The sequence below is a fragment of the Mustela putorius genome, unplaced genomic scaffold, assembly GCF_011764305.1.
Source record: "Mustela putorius furo isolate JIRA1106 unplaced genomic scaffold, ASM1176430v1.1 tig00000430_pilon_pilon_pilon, whole genome shotgun sequence".
NCBI lineage: Eukaryota > Metazoa > Chordata > Mammalia > Carnivora > Mustelidae > Mustela > Mustela putorius.
Genome location: NW_025421377.1, coordinates 23,716,043 through 23,731,158, shown reverse-complemented (window position 1 = coordinate 23,731,158; position 15,116 = coordinate 23,716,043). Strand labels below are relative to the sequence as shown.

The window sequence follows — 15,116 nt, the reverse complement described above, 5'->3', positions numbered from 1 at the left end:
GAATTTTCTGACGAATTGAATGTAGAGTAAAAGAGATAGACATCGAAGTGACTCTAAGATATGTGGCCTGAATCATAGAAAGAAAGTAGGTTTCGTTTACTAAGATGAGGAAAGACCAGATATGAGGGGGGGAATCAGGTGTTCCATTTGGGGAGTGTCAATTTCAAATGCCAGTTAGACAACCAGGTGGAGATGTTCATTGTGCTGTGGGACACTGAAGGAAGACATCTGGAATGGAAACATAAATTTGGGATTGTTACCATAAAGGCATTCAAAGCCAGGAAATGCCCGGAAAGGGAGTGTAAAGAGAAGAGATGAGAAAGCACTGAGTCCCAAAGCATTGTAAAATTTAGATTCTGGGGGATACAGGAAAGAACCAGCAAAGGAGACCAAGCAAAGGAGGCGTTATATACACTGGAATCCCATAACACGCACTCTCAAAAAACAAAAGAAATACAAGTTTTCTTCTTGTCCAGTTTTCTTTATGTGCCCCCCTGCTGAATAATTTTAAATGTACAAATACACTCACACACCAACACTAAGTTATTTTTTTCTTCCTTTAAAGGGATAGAATGAGAAAGGGAGCTCTAAGTGAAGGCCCTCCCCTGTAAGCTAAGAAATCCTTGGACTAACCCTCCGGGTTAAAACACATGCCGATCTGTTCTGATTAACCCCCTTCAAAAGCACATTCTAGTAACACTGGAAGGTTAACAAATACATCTGTGAGACCTTTTTTTTCTTTATCTGGAGTCACCAACTCTTGCATTTCTGTGGAAAACGGCATTGGATGTAACACAAATAGGAGTCCTCAGATAAGAGAGATTTTCAAATTTTGCACTTCTTCAAGGGCAGTATGAATTTATATTCCCCTGTCTCCAGGAGATAGTTGGCAAGATAAGAAGGAAAATTAACTTAGAAAATATAAAACTTTCTTCCTCACCTCCCGACTTAAGAAGGTTGTAAAGGGAGGAAACCCCTATTGGGAAGTTGCCAGGAAGTCAAGGACTAGAAGATTAAAGGCTTAGCCTCTACTTCATAGACTAGGAAGATATGTCTCTGCAAACTTAAACTTCTCTGTCCACTAGCTGCTCCTTTTTTAAGGTCGAATATCTATTGGGGTGGGGAAGAAAAATTTATAGGTTTATTTTACTCCCTCTCTCTCATTGTTAACACGGATGGGAATTTCATCTCAAAATTTAGGCCTGCCTTTTAAATCTCTTGCACAGAGATTTAACTGCGTATTTACCTAGGGGGTTAGAGATACTATGCGGTTACCACACTGTAATGAGAATTACATAAAATATATTACCCTTGAAGCTGATTTTAGAAAAGCTGATGATATTGATATAATTTATAAAATCATTAAATAGATTTATAATGAGCACACCTGGAAGAACTAAGTGAACGTTTTTTGAAAAGTAAAGCTAATGTATCAATTCTGAGGAGTTTTAAACATAAAACATCCCAAGGCCTGATTGGGTTTGAGAATAAGAATTATCTCTAAGAAGGATCAGGGAACTGTGTTGTTTAATCAAAGCATCCATCAAAATGAGAAAAATTCCATCCCTAAACTACATCATTTGATTGTGTGTGCTCTTCCTCCACTGAAGTCTGACCCAAGATGAATCTATCACATCTCATCTAAATGTTCATAGGACCCAAGGAAGGCAACCACTTCTTGTCTGTCTGCCCATATGATGGAAACAAAGATGTTCTTACGTAGAATTAGATATTGTCATACACCTACCTGCAGGAACCCTCATAGTTTCTTACTTAATTGTCTTTAGAATCTTTGGAACTTGGCATCCCAAGAAGAGACCGAGGTATGTTACCTGCGGCGCCCAGCCGCTTGAGAGTTTGTGCTGACATTTTTCAGTATGTGGGACGGACCGACTTACTCCCATAGAATGTTTTGGTTTTGAAAATGTGGATTGGAAAAGAGTAAGGTGGGAGGGAAAAAAGATCAATTAGTTTCCACCACCTCCAGTGTGAGGGGAGTTTTCACATTAGGTTTTCAAGACCAGGTCATTTGCTTCTCAACAAAGAAACACAATACATGGGACGAATTATTCTTTTGTCATAGGATTAACTTCTTGATAAACATCTCTGCAGTGGAAGGGTAGGCCTTGCCATCCCTTGCTCAATGTCATCAGGTCTCAAGATAGGCAGAAAATGTTAGATTTCACAGTTGTTCAATTTTCAGATAATGTGACCTTGATGAGTAACAGATGAAGGCACCTGGATTTGAGGGGGCCCTTTGGAAAGGGTTATGCTGATAAGCCTTCCCATTTCCATCAGAGAGAAACGATGATCCCATCAGTTTGGGGAGGTGGGCGGAGGGCCGCGCCGTATGTGCGATGTAGTTTTCTCCAGTTTTTAAAGTTCCATAGAGAAATCACTGGACGTTTTCTGCTTGGTGGCATGGAAGGGCTTTTAAACCCGAATAATGCTGGGATATTTAAGATCGTGTTTATTTGGCAAAGGAGAGAGCTCTGTGAATAATTCAGACAGGGCCTGGCAACCATTTCCCTGGCCTGGGTCTGTGCTGCTTGGATGGGCCGAGGCCGGTCAGGTCACTGCACCCAGCAGCTGCTGGTCAAGGCACTTTTTGGTATCTTGCTGTGTAGGGGCTTTATTAAAAGGCTGGCTACATTTAAAGGAGCACAACAACTAGAGGAAGTAGGAAAGCTCAGGAAACAAAGCCACATAGCTTAGCTTAATGTCAGGTTTGCGTTGCAAAGAAGGAAGGACCTTTCTGGACCATAGCAGATCTATCACTAAGTCTTACAGCTTCTTAAATCCATCTCCTAGACCTCCGTGCCTCTGCTGCAGGCCCACGTCACGTGTTTACATGGCTCAGGCAGTGGTTTTCTTCTTGCTCCCAGCCTCTTCCTACTCGAATCCAATCTTCAGCTTCCTACGAATGCACTGATACAATGCTAAACTCAAAGAGCAGAGTTCGTACATATACCATTTAATTTAATCTATAAGAACCTTCTTCAGCTCTCTCCTGTCTTGTATTTGAAGTGTAAACACCTCAGCCTACTGATGTGAGGTCTCTAACTTCCATTTACAGCTGCCCTCAGCTGTTCCCCACCAGGTCCCCTACATCTCCATTAAATCTGCCTCCTTCCTGCCGCTGGATCAGGCTTGTGTATTCCTGACTCTGAGCTTTTGTTTCCAACATTCTCCACAAGTGCACAGCTTGCTTACCTCCTCCTAAAAAAGCAATCCATATTTTCCAGAACTTTCTCTTTTATTAGATAAACACTCTTTGTAATGATACAAGTTCTCTTAGAATTGCCAAGATTTTTAAGATTCTAGAATCAACTCAGTTACAGAGAACTTGATGGTCTGGGGTCCTCTGCTAGGAAGTTCTGCATGAGTTCTTATTTGAGATCCACAACAGCCCTCCACTGTAGATGGTATCATCTTCAGTGTCCAGGTGGGGAAATTGAGGCTCAAACAGCTTCGTAACCTTACCCAGAGACGAGATAGGCTTTACTCTTTTGATGTTTTCCAGGGCTTGCTTACTACAGGGCTCTGGAAATAGAAAGTACGAATGGAAGTTGACTGATAAGTTTATTTGCCAAAACATACAGATCTTTGTTTTTGAGACACTTTGCAGTTATTTCTGGAAGAAATTTCAGTAAGAATCCCATTGACTGGCATGCGTGGGAGCAAATGTCTGGCATGCACAAGCTGTCAGCATAGCTGGTAACCAAGTCACCAACCAAAACCAGGTCAGCCGGTTCCTCAGCGACGTTCTGCCACCCCCTGAAACTTTGTGACCTGGCATCACAGGAATTCGCTGGTTATAGATCATTCCAAGTTCTTGGCAATTCCTCTTCCTGGTGGCCCTGGGCAATTATATGTACTCATTTTTATCATATTAATTAAGAAGTTTTAGGAGTCGTTACTATGAATGTCATCGGGATGGCAGGTGCCACACCAAAGCTTGTGTGAAATGACCTTCTGAAGTGAACATTGTGGTCTTTCTGGCTCCACAGGTGTCCGAGTCCTGTGTGCTGCTGGTCACACCATGACTGTGGAAAAGTCCAACCCTGGGTCAGAGCTCGCTTGTTGGCTGTAGTTCTGGGTGTGGGCACGCGTCTGGTGTGGATCAGCTCATGGGCCACAAGTCACTATCTCTGTACTGTTTCTTTTGTCAATCCTTATCTATTAAAACCTTCTACATGCAAGCAGGGGAGAAACTTTTACATATTACTGTCCCAGTTTAAAAATTTAGGCAAGGAAAACTCTAAAAGGTAAGACAAGGAATACGGAGCAGGATCAAATCCTGCAAATGAAGCTTCCAGTGTTTTCCTCTTTCTTCAGAGCAAGAGAAATCATTCAGGGGTTAAATGAGGGAGAATCTCTCATTCAGGCAAGCGTGACTTCTGGGTGCTGACTTCTGACAGACAGCTACCTGCTGAACAGCTGGCTTGGCTGAGTGCCAGAGTCCGGCAGTCAAGGACTCTGGGGCAAGGCCCACTGCATCTGGGTCTCGCTTCTGCCCTTTAACTCGCATGTGATCTTGGAAGGTGACTTAGCCTTCATGTGTTGTTCTTTGTTCATTTGTTAATGTGAGATTAGGATGATGCTTACCTCACAAGGCTGTTATAAGCATTAAATTAACATATATATATATTATTATATAATTTATATTGTTATATGCATTGTTAACATATATATATTATTATATTATACTTACCGAGCTGGATACTGGTTATATATATATATTAATTAATTAATATATATAAATATATCAATATATAATATATAAATAAATAAAAATATAAATAAAAATATAAATATATAATTAATTAAAATATATAATATATTAATATATATAGCTGGTTATATATATAACCAGCATCCAGCTTGGTAAGTGTTATGTGCATGTTTAAGGAAAAAAAGGAAAGGAAAGGGAAGGTCTTTTTTTTTTAATGGAAAAAAAAAAGTCTCTGTAGCCTTCACAGAAAGAGTAGCCTTCTCTCATCGCGACTATGCTTTCCCCTTTAAGCAAAGCCAAGGTTTCTGAGAGCCAGGCTGGACATAAATCTTAATTAAAATATGCAACATTCCCACCAAGATCCCCAAGACCCTATCTCTAGAGCTATCTGGGGACCACGCAAGTCTGGCTTGTATCCCAGCGCGCAGAGAAGGAGAACCGAGAAGCTGGAGTCGGTTTCAGCAGGAAACCTCCGCGCAGAGGGGAACGGGTTCTCGACCCACGGGTGTCCGCGAGGCCAGTGCACTGACGGCGCCTTTTCTCACTTGGCAGCTACCACCGCGCGGTCGAAGCGGAGGGGCCACTTCGCGCGCTGCCCCAAGCAGTACAAGCACTACTGCATCCAAGGGCGATGTCGCTTCGTGGTGGCCGAGCAGACGCCGTCGTGCGCGTAAGTGGGGCGCAGCCGCCGCAGGGGCAGGTGCGGGCCGGGGCGTGCGGGGACAGGGAGGCCGAGCCCCCGAGCCTAGGTCGGGTCCCCTTTCCCCGGTCCTGGCCGCCCCCGCCCCCGCCCCCAACCCCAACCCCAACCCCTGCCACGTGCCTCGGGCCCCTTTGGGCGGCTCCTCGGGGAGAAACTGGGGACACTTTCCTCCTGAACCGAGCCCGGGTGGGCTCCGGTCCGCGTCCAAGCAGAGCCTCTGCCCAGCCTGAGCGCTTTAGCCTCCGTCCCTCTGGAAGCGAATTCTGGCCCGTGCGAGGCAGTTCGTAGTCAGCGTCAATACGGAGGATTTTCTGCCGATGAAAAGCTACTCTCGTAGGCGTCCACTGGGGGCCGGGCCCTGAGCCTGTTGGGAAGCGCAGGTTGGCAAGGCTGATCCTTAGGAAGCGGCGGGGAGGACACTGCTCCCTCCACCTCGTGGGACACTGAGGCCGAGTTTGATTTTATTCAGGCACAAACCACTTTTTTGAAAAAAAAAAAAAAAATTATTTTCTTCTAAAGAGATGTCCCTCTCAGTGTCTTTTGAGACCTCTCCTGATGGATGAGCAACGTGATTGTTTAAGTATAATATTGACGGAAGTTCATAGAATGTGTATGTTTTTACGTGGATTTCCTACAGTATACGTTTTTTTTATTTCCCCATAAGTGTCTCAGAACAGAGATTCCAAACCCTAATTTAGTGAAACATGTAAGGGTCATGGATGCCATCAAAATTTAATTAAAATTAAATTTAATTAAAAAATAAATACACTGGTTGATACTGACAAGGGAGTAAGAATTGCTAATGTAAGGAAATTTAAAAAAATGTGTGTGTTTGTGTGTGTGTTGGGAAAGAATAGAGCTGCTTTCTTTCTTTCCTTTTATTTATTTTATTTTTTTAATTTCCTCTAATTGCTCACTGGCTTAAGAGACTATATTGAGTTTTAAAAAATATTTATTTTTATTTTTTATTTTATTTCTTTTAGAGAGAGAGGGTATGCATGCTCACACAAGCATGGCTCTTGATGGGGGGTAGAGTTGAGAATCTTAAGCAGGCTCCACGCCCAGTGCAGAACCCTACCCGGGGCTCAATCTCAAAACCCTGAGATCGCTACCTAAGCCATAATCAAGAGTTGGACACTTAAACGACTGAGCCATCCAGGTGTCCCAAGTTTTAAAAATATTAATGGTCTTTAACCCAGTACATTTTTCCAACTTATCCCTAGGTCTGCAAATTTATTGTTCTTTAATATTCCTACGTTCCAAAATGAAAACCAAAACGTGTAATCTACCTGCCCAAGATCAAAACACAGATCATATCCTTCAGTGTGAGGTTAAAACTCATTTCCATGGCCTCTGCAAGCTCTTCTGATCCTGGCTTACCTTCCTAGCCATATCTCTCACTGTATGCCCAAATGTTCCTCTGAAATCCTACATTCCTTTTCATGCTTTATCACACAAGCTCCCACAGTCCTGAGAGCTTATCATTACTGATGTTTTAGGTGTAACTCGGACATCAGCTCCTCCCGGACCCCAGCTTTGGCATTGAGTTTCCTTTCTCAGACACATACTCAGGTCTGTTAGATGTCCTTTCCCTGAGATCCAGTCACCCTCCTATGAAAACTCTTTTCCTCTGGAGCATGGCTGTTGGTTTCTTTGAGAGTCCCTTCTGAGTCTGTGAGCACCTAAAGGTGGGTCTTGTGGCTTATTCATTTTTTGTGTTCCAGGGCCAAGCACAGCGCCAGAATTTAATAGGTGTTCAGGAAATGACCAGTGAATAAGTAAATAAGTCCCTCTAGCATGGTCCGTCTAAAGTTATGCTGTCAAAACTAAGAACAACTTCCTCTGGGCCAAGAACAGCTTCTTAGTGGTAAAAAGCTATAGAATCAATGGGAAGCTGAAGAACATAGGAGTCAGGACACGGATTTTTGATTCAGGTAGACCTAAGTTAAGATTTTTGTCTGCACCAATTATAAGCACTGTTAATAGTGGGTCTGTTACCTTTCCTGGGCCTCAGTTTATCTACTACAAAAGGATGTAGTAATATTGCCCTCTCAGGTGTTGAAAATAAAGCAATCTGTTAAAAAAAAAATCCTTATTATAGTACCCAGCACAGAGTAGACGTTCCATAAATTGTACCACTGAGATGAGTGGAACATATTTGATGTGACTTGACCTTTTGAGTGACTTGACATAGTATAGGTTTAGACAAAACCCTCTTGCCATAGGGGACTCTGCTATCCTGAAAAACCAGAGGTACCTCCTTTTGCTTGGAATTACAGGAATTGTGGACTCCTGTTTTTACATTAAAAAAAAAAAATGGTGTGTTTCCAATAACTCAAATCCCTTGAGTCTTCTCAGTATTTTCTTAGAATGGGGATGATTTGTTTCCAGACACATACCTTTTATTTATTTATGCAGCACAGTTCATTTAAGCAGGGTTGCATGTGCTTGGGGCAAAAACTCGAGTCAAACTTCCTGAGTTTGAATCCCAGTCCCACTCATGTAATTTCTCTATATCTCTGTTATTAATAAATGGCAGCTATCTCAAAAGATGTTATAAGGATCAACTGATGTAATAGTTAACAAGTCTCTTACAATAGTGTCTGTGATTATTTCACAACAGTGATCTTAAATCTGGTTTGCCAGAATCCTGAAGGGTCATGGGAATCTTTAAAAATTATTTTACATTTTGTAAGATGCTTATTAAATACAAACTCATGTATTCAGTTATTCAGCATTTAATAAACATCTACTAGGATCTGGCCCTCTTGATTCTCTTCCACTAAAATCACCATTAGCTGATATGTTACTGGTTTGCTGAGAAGGGACTAGCATAAGAGCCACTATATAACTTGGCTATGGACATGTTTGACCTTCTTGCATGACCTTATCAGGTTATAGCTTGCAGGTAGTACTGCTTACTGAGAAATTCAATTAAAGCTTGGTTAAGCCACTGAACCCAGAACTTATCATTAGAAAAACATTCTGAAAGAGCAGCAAGTAATTGCTGTGTATTTTATGGGCAAGTTATTGTTTAAAAATGCCATATTCAGTAAATTTGTTAGAGAAACAAGCTAATTGGAAGAGACTATATTTGTAAGATCTTAATTATGACCTTAAAAAAAAAAAAACCTCTTTAAAAAATATCCCTCTCACACATGTAATTAAATGTGATTTTCCCCTCCAGTGCCTTTCCTATGTGTAAGAGACTTTTGATATTTCAGATATTTCTAAGCTCTCTTCCTGTGATTTTGACCTTGTGACAAAGATGCCTGGCTATCTTGCAGGAAGCAATTTTCCCTCATACATCCTTGGGGTCCTTTTGCAATAGATGCCATTAGATATCTTTTCTCTTTTGCTTGCATTGAGCCTCACCTTTCAATTGATGGCCGTGGCTGAGCTAGTTTTTGTTGTAGTTGTTTCAAGCATTATATCAGTTATAATGTTGGCGTTAAAGGATCTCCTAACTTGTGCAAGATAGGCTTTGTGGGAATTAACTACCTTGCTCCTATCAAACATAACCTATAGAATGGCCTGGCAAATAGATCCTTTGTTTAAAGGATAAAAACAGAACAAAATAAACAAAGCCAAGAAAACCAACCTAGGTTACAGAGAAATCTGTTTAAGAAGCAGAATTTCATCTTTTTGAGGTTTATATGATTGTATATGCCACCACCATCTCTTTTGTTTTGAATGAGTCTGAAAGGTTGAATTTGCATTGTTAATGCTAAGGGACTAAATTTCACAACATATATTTTCAGTTGGGAATAGTCTTCCAACAAACTTCTTATGCACATTTGAAGCATCTAATGTGATTCAGAGAATACTTTAGACAGTCCCCAAATCACTGAGCCTTTAGCTTCTTGAGCGTTGCTCAGACAAGTCTTGGGTTGGTCAAAGGGAAACTGCTCTATTGGGGTATATCCTAAGTCTATGTTGATAAAGAGTTGACAGACTGAGGAAAGTGAACATCCCCCTAGGAGATTTGTTGCTGTCTGGTCACTGCACTTTATGACAACCACAGAGAAAGGGGCCACTTACAGGACAGTGGAGGACTTGGCATCCCTCGAGCATCAGATAAAGGAGCTGGAGAGGATAAGACTCACTGTGTTTTGGAAGGATGTGGTTGGAGAGGTGATGTGTAGCCTCACCTCATCTGTGGCCACGTTGAGTAGCAGAATCACAACTGGTGGATGGACGTTAGAGAGAGAGAGAGAGGAATCCTGTTGAATCACATTTATCGAGCTTCTACGTGTTAGGCATTGGTCTATGAAATTTCACACCCATTACCATGTTGGATCATATTAAATAGTGTAATTTTTAAATAATTTGCAAGAGAACTGGGACATGTTGAGGGCCCTACAATGGAATGGGAAGTCCTGGGGATTTTGAATTCCTTGTCATAGTATTATTTAAGTGCTTGGGAAGGCTACAAAGGGCATTTTACCAGCCCCTCTTTCAAGCTCGGAATCTAAATCTTTAAACTAAGTTTTGGTAATTGCTGTCATCTCTGTTTATTTATATTAGCCATATTGTTAATATTCAAGTGATGACAGGTTTTCAGCCAAGCAAAGAAAGTGAAATTACTTGTGAACACAGCGGGATACAGCTTAATTTGAAAAAAAAAAAAATTAAAGGAACTGCGCCTTTTAATTCCAGTTAATGACAACAGTATTAGTTTCTTCAAATAAGAAATGGTAGAGATTCTTCAAAGTCTTGCACTGTTTACCTTGTTGTGTGGTTTTTCCAGCTGCGATGAAGGCTACACTGGGGCGAGATGTGAGAGAGTTGACTTGTTTTACCTCAGAGGAGATAGAGGGCAGATTTTGGTGATTTGTTTGATAGCAGTTATGGTCATTTTTATCATTTTGGTGGTCGGTGTCTGCGCATGCTGTCAGTAAGTATTTTTTAAATTTACTTTTAAGTAAATCTGAGAAATTGTATGTTGCTCTGTGTTCTTTCCTTCCTTCTTCTTTCTTCTTTCCATTTTTCTATGATTTAAATAAATCACATTTTGAGGTTTGCCATTATTTTTGTTGAAGTATCTACTTATGATAAAACACACAATGCATAGTTTTTGTCATGTTACTGAGCATAAGTATTTTAATTATAAATAAAGTGTGTTTAAATTTCTTGATTGAAAAAATAAAAAAAGGTGGACCAAAAGTGTGAAGGTGATCAAAGGTATATACTTCCGGTTGTAAGATAAAGAAGTCCCTGGGATGTCAGTATGGTATAGCAGCTGTCATTAACAATACTCCATTGTGTATGTAAGGCAGACATTCAACAGACTGAGCTACCCAGGAACCCCTTCTGAACATATTTAATCTGGCATTTTATTTTCTGTAAAACAGGATGATTAAACCAGATAATCTGTATGATTCCTTTTAGCTATAAAATGGAAAGTTATTTAAAAAATTTCTTTTACTTGCCTGATGGCAAAAAGGAATTTTTATAACACCAGTTTTGGGGCAGAGCTGAGAAATGACCTATTTTAGCACATCGATGTGGAATTATGCTTTAAGAAACTGGACTGCAGACCAGAGTATCTCACACTTTTTTTTCCTTAATGTATCGGTAAGTGTAATTAACATATCCAGAGGCCACTCTCACTCTCTTGGTTTTCTTATGTCTCTTTACAATTTGTACTATTTCTTACTCATGCACTAAATAGTGCTTATTAGTAAAATAACTGGTCCCGGAAATTTTGCTTGTGCTAACCAAGCTTCATCAACAACTAGGTACCATAGTATTTCTATTTAGGTAACTCTACTCTATTCACATGTTGGCCAACTGTGGCTATCATTTGGGCCTGGAGAGAGATAGGTTGAGAGAGAACTTAACATATTTAAGAAAAAATGAACCTACAAATTTTTAGCCATCTAGAAATAAGATCAAAGGCCCTCTTGATGGTTGATTATATGTTCCCATGAACTAACAGGCTTGTGCTAATGTCTGACACTTTGTTTTCCAAGTCCTCTTCGGAAGCGTCGTAAAAGAAGGAAGAAGGAAGAAGAAATGGAAACTCTGGGTAAAGATATAACTCCAATAAATGAAGATACTCAAGAGACTAGTATTGCTTAATGGTAAGTGTGATGAGTTTTGTAGATGGGGTGCTCTTCAGGTAACTGTTACCTGGTGAAACGGGGCTTAATTTGTTTAATAAATCAATCATTGGAATTTGATTGTGCTTAGAAACAGCTAAAATTAAATTGATTTTTCTCATAGACTCCGAAGCTGAATAAAAGACCTTCTCATGTCTCTCTTTTGCATGTTACCGCACTGAGGGGCATGTGGTATGAGGACTTTCCTACACTTTTTCTGGTGTTCTGAGATCATCCTCTTTTCTAATTCTGCATGGTTGTGGTACTTAGTTTATACTTTTTCTTCCTCGTTTTTGGGTGCGAGGAAGAGGTATTTTGGTTTAATAATCTCACATTAAAAATTAATAACTGTGTTTTAATAATAACCACATTTACTGAGCATTTATGCTATGCCGGACACTGTTCTAAGCTCTTTAAATGTTACATCAATTAGGATCCCACCTGGATCCAAGAAGGAGATTTTGGTGAGGGACTGGGAGGGCAGGGTTGGGGAAACCACAGGAACTTCAAGGCTCCTGGAATTTTAACACTGGCAGGAGGCTGCTCCCTCCCATGCCTGGAAGGGCTGGGGAAGGTTACTTTGGCACTCAGAGGCTGGCCACCAGAGGGCCTATGCTCTGTAGGAGCTACATCTGAGGATGGAAGTAGCCACTGCTGGAACCAAAACAAGGAAGAGGAGGAAAGGCAGAACTTTCTCACCTCCTGCCTTCAGGTCTCCGTAAAGTACCTCCCATTAGCCAAACCCAAGCAGCACCCAGGTGGAGGCATGGGAGCCCTTGGGATGTGTCAGGCCCCTCCCCTTGGAGTGCAGAGTTGGGGAGGGAGGTGGGCAGAGAAAGGCTCCTAGGGTACAAAAGGTAGAGGGCTAATAACATTGGTGAGCTGGGATAGTTTGGCTGTGATAGAGGCAAATCCAATCTGACTGATTTAAAATGAAGGACATGTTTTGGCTCACATGAACTGGCAGTCCAGAGGGAAGATAGTCTGCACACTTGGATGAACAAGAGGCCCTCACACCAGGAACCATTATTTCTCTTTTTCTGCTCACATATCAAAGAGTTGGCTTCATCCTTGGCTAGTTCCTCTTAAGTCATAGTGGTAGCACTGAGCCACGTGCTTCCTTGATCACCTCCAGCAAGAGAGAGCAGTGACTCTCCATAGCTCAGGTAGCAGTAGAAAGAATCTCTTTTCCCAGAAACCCCAGCAGATGCATGGGGTACAGCAACTGCTTGTCGAGAAATCATAATGTTCTCTTAGCTTATTACAGGATGACAGTAATCATTAATGAACTGAAGACAAAAATGCTGGCTCTAGATTTTTCTTTTTTAATTTCTATAGTACATTTCTCTTAACCAGCTTGCTGTCTTTTCCCTTATTCCTGCAGGCTATGAAGTTACCTCCAGGCTGGTGGCAAGCTTCAAGATGCCTTGCTCATTAGAAAATGGACAGAATGTGTCTCAGGAAAAGAGCCAGGAGAAATGAATTTTAAATGATGTATTTACTTTTTGTCTGTAATGTTAATCTGTGTTTTTTACTATTTTTATAATAATAAGTAATTTTATTATTGTTCGTAATTGGGAAAAGCACTCAGTTAAGAAATGTTAATAAACGTCCACTTAAAGTTTTGTTACCAGTATTACCAGTCAAACAAAAAAGGAGAGTGAGAAGGAGTTTAGATTTTAGGAACTGCATTAAAAATAAAGCTGCCATTTATCCAGCATATACTGTGGACCAAGAGTTTAAAGTATATCATTTCCTTTAATCCTTTTAAGAACCTATGAATATCTCCTATGAACCTCATTTCCCATATATGGGAAAAGACACAAAGAAGTTAAATAACGCAACCCAGATTTACAGAGGTAGGAATTGGTAGAGCTGAAATTGGTACCAAGAGTTACCCAACTTCAGTTTGGGTTCTTAACTATGATTTTTGTAGATCAGAGTGGGTACAACCCAACTCACTGATATAATCCAAGACTTTATACTACATTATGTTTTGCCATGATACTGAAATGCTGGGGATATTTTCCTGGAGAAACTCAGGTTGGAGAGTCCTGGCTGTATATGTTAATATTACCATCATGTTTTCTGCAGCACTGACTTCTTTTATATTCCTTTGCTCCTTTATAAATTCTCTGCGGCATGAATAAATTCTTACATTAGTAAAGCAAACAGATATTGCCCCCATAGCTAGGGTAATGAATAAAGATGGAAAGTAAATGCCTGAGCATCTTTAAGCCCAGGTAAGTGTTCACGCTAACTAAGGGATAAATTATAGCACTGGAAGAAGAGGTTGTTTATTCCTGGGCAATGGTCAGTGACACCACAGCAGAGCCCAGGCACACACTGTCTGTGACCATAGCCTCATTTTTGTTCTTCCAAAAAACAGTACCTTTGATTGCTCTCAAGTGACTGTTGATGCAATGAAATCATGACCGTGAGCATCTGTTACTTGGGACCATCTTGCCAAATGTTCCTTCAACTCCATAATATATTTAATAAAGACTCTTAAAAATAAAAAAGCTAAATCTATATTTAGCCAGTATTCCACAGAATATGAAAATGTCTACACTGACTGGGTGGGTGATTTATGAAAACCGATGGAAGGTGTCCCCCACTTGCTGTACTTACGCTGTTGTGAAGCTAGCTAAGCAGGTTTTATTCCAGAATCCTAACAGATTTTACTCTGCAGCATAGACTTCATACACAAAGTGAAGAGGGGAATTCAGACTGAAGATGAAGTTGGATGTCACTTTCTAGCACATATCCTGTTTTGAGTGAGAATGAGGTTATCTTCACAGAAATAGCTCAAATATATAAAGCGCTAAGCCAAACAACTAGTTATCTTCTAAATCTGTTTTTCCTTCTGACTTAATAACCATCCTTGAAACAGGACTATATCCATCGGATTCCTGCTGCATATGCTTTGTTTCCAAAAGTCGTCTTCTGGGCTAATCTATGCCCTTGCTTTTTCTCGGTGTACTTTGATACCAAAGTGCTTGAAACAAATGGTTGTAACAGCATTTTAAAACAAAACAAAATCCTGAAAATGTTTCTCCTTCCCGGAACTGATGTTGGTTGACCAGTGGAATCTCTCAAACCAAGTCAGGCTTGGGAATTTTGTTTTGATCCTAAAATGTAAATGGCGTTTCTTAAAATTTGGTAGGTCTGATATCAACAAAGAACTTCAAAGATTTTCATATTTTTTAAAAAATGTATTTTATAATTGTTTTGTATATTCTAAATGATGCTGTTTATGTAAACTGTCAACATTATCATATAATAAAGTAAATTTATTTTTAAAACAAAGTGAGCATATTTATTTGGAAGTTTTTTTATCAGTACCATGAATTATTTTTTTTTTTTTTTTTAAAGATTTTATTTACTTATTTGACAGAGAGAGAGATTTTTTGAGCAAAGAGCCCGATGCGGGGCTCGATCCCAGTACCTGAGATCATGAATTATTAGCCAGGCGCCCCAGTACCATGAATTATTAAGAGAAATAAATTTTCAGATTATTGTTTAAAACACTTTTATATTTTATAGAGATTACAATTCATGCATTTGAAATAAT

The 15,116-nt window shown here is 40.1% G+C and overlaps 1 protein-coding gene across 2 annotated transcripts in view; it reads left to right on the top strand.

The window, feature by feature from the left end:
- Positions 1-14,847, top strand: part of BTC (betacellulin) — a 43,351-nt gene extending 28,504 nt beyond the window's left edge. Inside the window, exons 3-6 of one of the 2 annotated variants that reach the window (XM_045079873.1) lie at positions 5,288-5,405; positions 10,189-10,335; positions 11,414-11,524; positions 12,927-14,847. In XM_045079873.1, coding sequence (XP_044935808.1) covers positions 5,288-5,405; positions 10,189-10,335; positions 11,414-11,522 — 374 coding nt within the window. In that variant the 3' untranslated portion in view covers positions 11,523-11,524; positions 12,927-14,847. The remainder of the gene's footprint in view (positions 1-5,287; positions 5,406-10,188; positions 10,336-11,413; positions 11,525-12,926) is intronic. The other variant, XM_045079874.1, reaches the window with a different exon arrangement.
- Positions 14,848-15,116: the final 269 nt, after the last annotated feature.